Source organism: Herpailurus yagouaroundi, unplaced genomic scaffold (assembly GCF_014898765.1).
Source record: "Herpailurus yagouaroundi ecotype Mexico unplaced genomic scaffold, PumYag 208, whole genome shotgun sequence".
Taxonomy (NCBI): domain Eukaryota; kingdom Metazoa; phylum Chordata; class Mammalia; order Carnivora; family Felidae; genus Herpailurus; species Herpailurus yagouaroundi.
The window spans coordinates 946,822-956,402 of record NW_024412439.1 but is presented as its reverse complement, the minus strand read 5'-3'; the positions used below and the strand labels follow the sequence as shown (position 1 = coordinate 956,402).

Sequence of the window (9,581 nt, the reverse complement as noted above, 5' to 3'; positions counted from 1 at the left end):
GGGTGGCGGCGGGGGTGGGGGGAGAGGCAGTCAGGCGAGGGCTGGAGGTCGGGTGGGGGCCACATCACATGTGTCCCCTAAGGCCATGCAGGGGCCTGAGGCTTCACTCCTGGGCACGTGGAGGCCATAGGAGGGCTTGGAAAGATCTCATCCCAGCAATGAGGAGGTTGGACTGGCTGGATAGTGAGGTGGGGACAGGGAGGAGGTGGGGATCACGGTGTAGCCCTCACAGAGCCGGGGCCAAGGGCCACAGAGGGAGGGGGGCCGCCGTCCTGTCCAGCCCAGGTCCTGGAAGACCAGGAGTGAACAGCCCCGTGGCATGCGGGCCTGGCACAGGTGTGGGCACAGAGCTGGGAAGGAGCCGGTGGAGCCCCGGATAGCGTGCGGGGCAGGACCTGGTCAAGGCCGTGTGAGGCGAATCGCCTAGAGGAGCCAGGCAGGTGGGCGGGCAGTGGGAAGGAGCCTGACAATAGCAGTCACCGGTGGCACACCGCCACCCAGAAGAGACGGCCGGAAAGTGCCGCTGGGCTCTGGATGTAGGGCACAGCGGCCACTTCCCTCCTGTGAGTCAGCCCCAAAGCGGGTTTCTGTGCCATCCGCCTCCAGGCCCGCAGCCCCATTTCCTGCCTCCTGGGAAGAAAGCCTTCCGCAGCCCCCGGGCAGCTCCTGTGCCCCCGCACCCTTTGTTCCCAGACAGCGGACTCCTCTGCCTGCCCCTGCCCTGCTTCTGCCTCGGATGAACACCACCGTGCCCGTGGCGGTGTGGGCTGCCTACCGGCCAGTGCCAGAGACCGTGTCCCTGGGCCTCTTGGAGCGGCCTCAACGTGAGGCCTCGTCACCGTGTCTCGGAGGGGTGGAGGATAGGCCTGTCTGGTGTCGGCCATCTGATGGTCACACTCTCCACCGCGACCGGCTGCTCTGGGCTGGCTGCAGGCCGTGGTGGGCAGCTGGGGTGGAGAGGCAGAGCAGGCCCCCCGGATCCCTGGGGTGGGAGGAGCTCACCCAGGCCCCTACTGGGTGAGAAGGGAGGATCTGGGGGCAGAAACACCGGGTAGCAGGCAGGGAAGGGCCTCTTGCAGGAGGTGACATCAGCTGAGGGAGAAGTGCCGAAGGAGGAAAGATGCTCACTAGACAGAGCAGGGAAAGGCATCCCAAGCAGAGGGAACAGCATGTGCAAAGGCACAGGGGAAAGGAGCAGATGGGGGTGTGGGAAGGCTCAGTGCCTTAGCCCTATCAGGACCCTGTGCCCTGTGAGGTGTCTGCATGCTGGTGACCCGAGTGGACCCACTGCTTGGGGTGTCCCTTGACCCAGTACGCTGTACAACCTGCTCCTTGGCTGGGCTGGGGCCTCCTGGAGGGCAGACCCATGGTGCCCACCCTGGGGGCCTCCCTCAGTAACTGCGCAGCCAGGCTGTGACCCTCCGGTCCTGCCCCAACTTGTCCACAGGCGATTACTTCGGGATCCTCATGGAGGCAAGAGTGACCACATTCCCGTTCAACATCCTGGACAACCCCATGTACTGGGGCAGCACGGCCAATTACCTGGGCTGGGCCATTATGTGAGTATCGGGCCTTCCTGCCCGCCCTCCCTGCCTCCTGAGGAAGACGGGCCAGCCTTCTGTCATCTGTGGAGCCGAGGTGTTCCTTGGGACTTTCTTCTCCATGGAAACAAACAACATCCTAGAACACGGGTTAGCGAACTTTCTCTTGAAGGGCCGGAGAGGCGGGGCTCCCAGGCCATAGGCAGAGCTCGGATGCTCAAAAGCAGCCGCGAGCCAGTAGGTAAATGAATGGCTGTGGTCGGGGACCAACACCGCTTCATTCTTGGACACTGTAATTTGAATTTCATAGAATTGTCATGTGTCGTGAGATAGTCTACGCTCTCTTTTTTTTAACCATTTAAAAATGTACAAATCATTCCTGGCCCACACACCACAGACTGCCAACCCTGTCCTGGAACATTAGGGCTGGCAGGTCCTGAGTGACCGCCAGGGTTCCTGCTTCACCTTCACGCTGTCCAGAGGCCCCAGGCGGGGAGGCATAGGGGGCGCTGTGCGCTCTGGGCCTCAAACCACGCCCCCTCCGGAGCACTTCCTGTTTGTCCATTTTCTGCGTTAGGGCTTCTTCCGTGGGCAGTTTTTCAGTAGAAAGCGTTCTGCTTTTATTGGACGCTCGAAACCACGTGCCTAGAATGTTGCAGGGGCTCCCAGAGACCAGAAAGGTTCCAGGACATCAAGGGACGAGTCTCAAATGGTGGCGTGTCGGGAGCGGGATGTTTCCTCGCGACCCCTGCCTTCAGGTGCAGCCCAGATCGGAGCGCTGGGCTCTGAGCGCAAGGCGCTAGAGGGGGACCTGTGGGTCTGGCAGGGACCTGTCCCTCTGCCCCAGCCCAGCCCCTCTCACCTGACTCAGGCAGTGGGAAGGTTCCATGCCCCTAGATTCACTCAGGCCACAGAACGTCTCCCTAGGACCCACCCTGCAGCCTCTTGATTCCCCCCGGGGCCGGTGCACCCAACATTCCCTCCCTTTTCCCTTCCTTTCGTCTGAGAGCTCCTTAGAGATGCGCCATTGCCTGGGGCTGCCAGACGCTGACCCGGCAGGGCTGCTCCAGGCCTCCTGCAGCCTATCTGTCTCCCACCAGGGGCCCCACGGCTGGGGGAGCCCTGGTGGGCCCGGGGCAGCAGGATTCCTGGGGGCACTGGGCACCGGGGCCTCCTGCTGTCTCTGGGCCTCCACCTTCCCAACCCCCTAGCCCGAGTGGGACACCCCACTCCCCAAGGTGCACAGCCGGTTCCTTAGGGCCAGCCCTGCCATCACCTCAGGCTCGGGGCCAGGCATGTGGGTCAGTCTGGACCTCAGCCTCCCAGTCTGCAGAAGGAGAGGATCCTTTCTACACAGGGCTGTTAGGGTGTCAAGGTCAAGAGTGTGAGAGCACGTGGAAAGTGGGGAAGTTTCGTGTGGGTGTGATGGAGAAGGGGTACCCGCTTGGCTCACGCTCCAGGGCCCAGTGTGGGGGCTGTCCCGGGGGGTGCAGGCCCCTGCCCCCTGGCCCCATCCTCCTGGGCCTCCTCCCCAGCTCCTCGGGTGCCTGACTTTTGGGTGGGGAGGCTCTGCTCACTCCAGAAAAACAAACCAGGGCCCGTGAGTAAAGCTCCCGGAGGGCAGCTTTCATTTTAGCCCCAGAAGCGTCTCTGGGGTTGGCATCTCCACCCGGCAGTGGTGAGGGGCGGCAGACCCCTTGGCCCTGCAGGACGATTGGAATCGAGTCCACAGAATGGAGGGTGGGGCCTTCGCTGTCCCTGCTGGAGCACCCAGACAAAGAGACAGGGTGAGGCCCTGGGCGGAGGAGAGTGGGCAGGGCAGAGGGTCTCCGCACGGTGCACACAAGTCCCGGGGCCCCCAGCCTGGGACTTCCGTGAAGGAGGTAGAGCGGGGGTCACAGAGCCCACCTGGGGCCGTGTTCCCTGCTGGCTCCCCGGCTCTGTGTGGCCCCATGAACTAGTTTCCCTCTCTCCTCCCGGCCATCTGGATGCTGTAGCCCGGCCCCTGTGGAGCCTCTGGGATCAGAGGTAACGGGAAAAAGCGGGACCAGCTGGACAGCAGATGCACCCAGGCTCCTCCGTGTGGCGGTCACCGGCAGGGAGCCTGTGAAGGGCCCCCTGGACCCTCCACATGCAGCTGGGGGTTGGGGGGCCCTGGACCCGTTTCTAGAAAACACCCTGAGAACAGTCACTGGAGGGCAGTCATAGCATTTGTCCCCCCCCCCGCCGGAACATCGTCCTCTGCAGAAAAGGACATGCTTGGCCACTCGGGCAAGTCTGAGAGGCCGGATGTTCTTGTCATCCCTGCTGCGTCCTGAGCCGGGGGCCGGGGACATGAAAAAAGGGAGCGTGGGCCCCCCTTGGAGGACCAAGCCCTACCAGACAGGCGGTCAGCCGGCGGTCATCGGGTCAGGACCAGGACGGCGGGGGCCCTGGTCCGAGAGAGAAGGCCGGGCGCGGGAGCTGATAATGTGTTCTCCGCAGGCACGCCAGCCCCACCGGCCTGCTGCTGACTGTGGTTGTGGCCCTCATCTACATGGTCGCCATCCAGTACGAGGAGTGAGTAGGCCCGCCGTCACACATGAGGAGTGTGACCGGCCGAGCGGCCGACAGGAAGCTCAGAGCGGACCCAGTGGGGCCTGGGGGGCCGGGCAGGTGGTGACGCGGCAGCCCGGGCCTCCTGTCCACGCTGCCGTGGGGGGCACGGCCTGGGGCGGTGGCATCACCCCCGAGACCTGCTGATGGAGCCCCTCCCCCTCCCCACAGGCCCTTCACCGATCAGATCTACCAGCAGAAAGCCTCCTCGTCCCGCAAGAGGAGCTGACCGGGCCTGCGGCCACTTCACTGAGGGTCTGCCGCCCCGGCCTGCCCCGAGTGCCAAGCCCTGCGGTGGGGAGCAGAGCGACTGGCCGCGGCTCCGTGTTTGTGCCTGATGAGGGCCGCTCAGTGCCTTGGAAACCTCTGCCTTGGGGGCCCTGGACATGCTGCCGTTTGGCCACTGAGCCCCCAGCCCCGCTGCCCCCAGAACATCCTAACTCAACAATAAAGGCACCCTGACGCCAGCATCCCCTTGGGCTCTCTGTCTGGCCAGGTGGGGATGGGGAAGGAGTTTGGGGCTCCTGGGAAGGGAGCATTCCCCTGAGGGCTCCAGGCCAGGCTGGTGTGGCCCTCCTTCTGCCTGAAGCCTCTCAACCCTGAGGCCAGCATCACCATCCGCACTCGGCAGGGCAAGGACTTGCCCAGATGTTTGAGCTTCCTGTGCCTCCCGTCTCACCCCCTGCCCCAGCACCCCGTCTTCCGTCCCTTTCCTTTGGGGAGCCTGCCCAGCCTCCAGGTGGAGGTGTCCTCATACCACCCAGCAGCCCCACACGCCAAGGAGCTCCCAGCCTCTGTGAGCTGCCGTCAGAGACTGAAACACATTATGCTGAAAATGTAAATGGTGACATGATGGTACATGGTGGGGGTGGGAGCCTGTCGTCGGCCAAGGAGATCGGGGCGGGGGGGCCCTCTGAGGAGGGGACGTTTGAGCTGAGACCCAAAGGAGCAGAGGGAGCAAATGGGAGGATTCCAGGCAACGAGAAGGGTGAATGCAAAGGCCCTGTGGTCAGAACAAGCAGCAGGCTGTGAAGGACCCAGCTAGTGAGGAGCATCAGCCAGGAGGTGCTGGGCCCCGCGGGGTCGGGCCAATGAGCGGGCCCAGTTGGCAGCCCCCTGGGGCATTTGCAGAAAGCTGGGCTGTGACCCTCATGCTCTCTGAACCCCAAGCCGCCAGGTCCAGCCCAGATGAGCTGGCCTTGGAGACACCATCCTTGTGCGGTGATCTGAGGGCTAACAGAAAAGCCCAAATGTGGTGACAGTGCAACCCCCTTTGGCCTATGAGGGGCCTGGCACTGGATGGAAATATCATGCCCCTGAAGGCTGACGTGGAACGGGCTGTGGGGAGGGACCAGTGAGGCCAACGTACTCCCCCAGAGCTGCTAGCAACGCTTGAGCCTGGAGGGGGAGGGGAAGGGCCGGGCCGGCTGGACCTCGGACATTCGGCATGCACCTGCTCTGGGGCCCCGCCCCTCACTGGCTGTATCTCGAGACTCCCACACGGGCTGGGGTCACCCCCGTCTGGCAGCATAGGCTCGGTGACCTGTCCCGGGGGCGCAGGTCTGTCCCACCCCGAGCTCACGCTCCCTCTCTCCCGCTGAGGTGGGAGGTGTCGAGGAGAGGTGGGGGATCCCGATGCCGTGGGGTCGGGGTTCCCGGATGGAACCGGAGGTCCTGGGCCCAGCACCCAAGTCTCCCTTCACCCCCCCCCCCCCGGGGTGAACTCAGCATCTCTGGTTAATGCTGACATTTCTCTCCTAATCCCTCGTGAGCCTCAAATCACCAGAGGAGCAGGCCATGTGATCACGTGGGGCCTGTTGGTCAAGCCTGGCTGTGGAGTCTAGTGGACAGGGCTGGCCGGCCCCTCCTCCTGGCCCCAGGCTTACCTGCAGGCCGCCAGCCCTCCAAGGACACAGGATCGGCCTTTCCCTCATTCGTGCTGGGAAACTGCCGTGAGCCCAGACTCCACCTGCCCACGGGCTCTTAAAGCCCCAGCCCCCCACTCTGTAAAGGGGCCACCATAGCCATGCCTGCCTCGTGAATGCACCTACCGCCCAAGCAGTACAGGCTGGGCCTCCCCTGTCACCCAGGGAGCTCCTTGAGCCCTTTTCTTTGGTTTCTGGAATCCAGAGTCTATCTCAGACCTTGGAGGGCCCACAGGAGGCATCTAGTCTGATCTTACCCAATGCTTCAATCCCTGCTTCTGCTGGCATACCCCTAAGAGCAGGGAGCTTACTCCTCCACAGGTCCCTCTGCACACATAGCCTTTAAGGATATGCTGCCCCCACCCCCACCCCAATGTCAGGGCAGAACAGAGAAGCCCCAGGCGTCCTGACCCCTGGGTCCACACGGCTGTGGGAGGAGGGGCCCAGGGTGGGGCCGGAGCCATGCGCTGGGCTGGCTCCCCTGAAAGGGTCTGCTGTAAAGGGAGTAGAGCTCAGGCTGCCAGACAACTGTGATCTGGGCTTGATGAAGGCAGCCTGTCCGAGGGGAACACCAGCTCTTTTTTTGCCATTGTCCCGTTCAGGTGGCGGCTGTGGACCAGGGTGACATAGGACACCTTTGTGCAAGGGGCTGGCGGGGATAGGCTCCGGCTGGCACGACAGCGTTCTCTCGGGGAAACAGCCACTCACCTCCACCCCCGACGGGGGGGGCCTGCCCGGCGCTCTCCTCGAATAGCTTTTCAAGGACGCCTACACTGCTCTTTGCCATCAGGCCCTGCCGGGTTGCAGATTTCTCGCCTTGGGGGCCAGCTGTCCACTGTCCAACGTGCCCTCACCGTTTGGTCAAATATTTTTAAAAGTTCCCATTTCATTTTGAGCAGGAAAATTGCTGCCCTGCCAGTAAATGATATTTACAAGCAGGCTCAGCCTCACAGATGCTGTTTGTTGCTTTATGACCAAACACACAGAAAAGGAAATCATTTGTAACCATTATTAACCTGGGCAACATAAAAACAAGGCTTGGGCCGGCAGGATGTGGGCCGTGGGAAGCTGGGAAGCTGGGGTGGGGGGAGCAGGGGAGGTGTGCACACGTCCCCCCCTTCCCCCCAGTGCGTTGCCCAGAATGTCCACGGGTGGACCAGACAGGCTGATGGCGACGTGTGTCTTGCCTGACCACAGGGCTCACCTATTGAAAATATGTCCCCACCCCAGGACCACTCGGGTTCAGTCAGCCTGTGGCAGGGCCTTGCCGTAAAGTCACCAAGGCCACCCCGAAGAACAGAAAAGCGTAATTCAATTAAGGAAGAGGTTGGCGGTGGGTGGGGGCGTCATCCCTGTGTGCAGGGGTGGGTGCCTGCCTCAGAGTTGGCCTCATTCCTGTGAGGTGTGGGCATTAAGAGGGAGGTCCAGCTTCCAGTTCCTTTCGCTCAGCTCCTTTCTGAAGTTCCAATGCTTCAAAAACATCAGCATGTGTTACTTTTGTAACAAAGAGGTAGGCCTTTGCAAAAAAAAAAAAAAAAAAAAAAAAAAGCCAGAAAAGAGGCAGCCCAAACTAGCAAGCCTCACCCCTGCTTGCTCCCTGGGGGAGTGAGGCCCCACGGGCCTCGCACAGTGGTGGGCAGGTGCATAGGCTTTGGGGGGCATCCATTTGGGGAATGAATGACCGATGTGCTCAGGGCTTAAGTCGGCGCACGTAGGACAAGTCATAACCTGGCATCTGTGAGGTGGGGTGACGTGCCCAGAAAGTACCGGGGATTGTGGCTGAGAGCCCAGGCTGGGCCCAGTACCTGCCACTGGCGCTTACCAGCTGGAGGGGGCTGGGGGCACGATGTCACCACCAACCTTGACATCTGCCCTGGGATGGGGGAGGGAGGCTCTATCCAGGCTGGGTTCCACCCACTGGATCTCCTTAGGGAGAGCTGGGTTCAAATCCTTGACCTTGCCGCCCTTGAGCCTCTGCTCATCACGGTGGCCTTCCCAGGAGTAGAGGCCACCTCGACTCTGGCCCCCTGGCACGGGCCGTCAGGAAGGAGCCAGAAGCCATTGGATTTCAGAGCCCAGCTGCCCATACCGTGCCTTTGCGGGAGGCAGAGGGAGGGCCCCTCATCTGGGGGAGACGTGAGCCCCTCCCGTGACCACCCCTGCTGGCATCCTTGTCTGGTCCCTTTCTGTGGGGAAAAGCCCTGCCCACTGTCCGCAGCGGCCCTGCGTGCAGGGCACCGGCTCAGTTCTTTCTCACCTCAGATGGGGAGGGCAGGGTCAAGAGGGGTGGGGGGGACCCAGTCCAGCTGGCCTGTCACATAACTCCTGCATAAAGGACACCCAAGGGGTGAGCCCTTGGGTGCTCCTCTTGTGATACGTGCTCCCTCATCAACAGGAGACACAAGGCCTGGGGACAAGTGTGGAGGGGGTGGGGCTATGGGGGTGTACTCTGAGAAATGGGCCACGGATGTCCCACGGTGGGGGACAGAGCCACAGGAGGCGTGCCGTCGGTGGTTAAGAGCCAGGACCGCCAGTTCCCTGGATTCAAGCCCCAGCCCCGCAGTCTCCGTTTCTCCGTCTGTAAAATACAGACAGTAATAGCTCCTGCTCCTTAAGGCTGCCAGCAGCAACCATGTAAAAGCGCATGGCACAAAGAAACCCTCTTCTGGCATCGTCCTGGGGAGGGTGTGAGGTTCAGTTGGAACTCTTGTCGCAGAGAGGCCGGATAAGGTGAACCCACTCTTGGTTACTGATCAATCTGCCGCCTGCTGGGTTTGCCCCTGCGCCCCGCTCCTTCCAGCCCTGCAATCTCATGGGTCATTTACTGTTGTTATTACTACCAAGTTCCTGCCCCCTAAACCGCTTGTACTTTCTCATCCACAATGGGAACCAGAACCGCCATCCTCCAGAAGAGGAACCCGGGACGCAGAGAAGGCGAGAGGCTGCTCCGTGCCCAGGGCCTTCTTATGCACTCGCTCGCTCGCTCGCTCACTCACTCCGTGTCTGGCAGGCCCAGCTCCCCAGCTCTAAAATGGGAATGTTCGCCCAAGAGACTCTCAAGACACAAAATACTACGCGGGAGGGAGGAAGGGACGTTGGCCGAGGCCTGAACAACGAAGGGCAAGTCTCTGGTCCTGTAGGTCCGCCCAGGAAAAGGATGCGGATGCGGACAGCCCCCGCCCGAAAATCCCTGCCCGGCTTCAGAGCATCCCCGGCTGGGCGAAAGGAGACGCTGAGGCCCGCAGTAGAGCGCGGGGCCCATGTCGGATCCCGGCCTGGAACCTCGCGCCCCGCGTCTCCGCAGACCCCCACCCTGCCGCTCGTTCCCCGTTCCCCGTTCCCCGCTCCAGCCCGGAGAGCGGCGCCTGCGGCCTGCCTGCTGCGCCCGCGGGGCCTCTGCTGCCCTCTGGCGGCCAGAGCGCGCAGCGCCGACCTCGGCGCCAACGCTGCCTCCGGGGAACAGGAGCGCGCTTGCAGACGGGAAGGGGGCTTCGGCGGGGGCTGGTTCTCCGTACGGTGG

The 9,581-nt window shown here is 62.5% G+C and overlaps 1 protein-coding gene across 4 annotated transcripts in view; it reads left to right on the top strand.

The window, feature by feature from the left end:
- The window catches only part of PEMT (phosphatidylethanolamine N-methyltransferase), an 85,039-nt gene extending 80,433 nt beyond the window's left edge, over positions 1 to 4,606 (top strand). For all 4 annotated transcript variants that reach the window (XM_040453003.1, XM_040453004.1, XM_040453000.1 and 1 more), the window contains exons 5-7: positions 1,448 to 1,559; positions 4,026 to 4,100; positions 4,308 to 4,606. In XM_040453003.1, the coding sequence (XP_040308937.1) occupies positions 1,448 to 1,559; positions 4,026 to 4,100; positions 4,308 to 4,365 (245 nt within the window). In that variant the 3' untranslated portion in view covers positions 4,366 to 4,606. The remainder of the gene's footprint in view (positions 1 to 1,447; positions 1,560 to 4,025; positions 4,101 to 4,307) is intronic.
- The last annotated feature ends 4,975 nt before the right edge of the window (positions 4,607 to 9,581 follow it).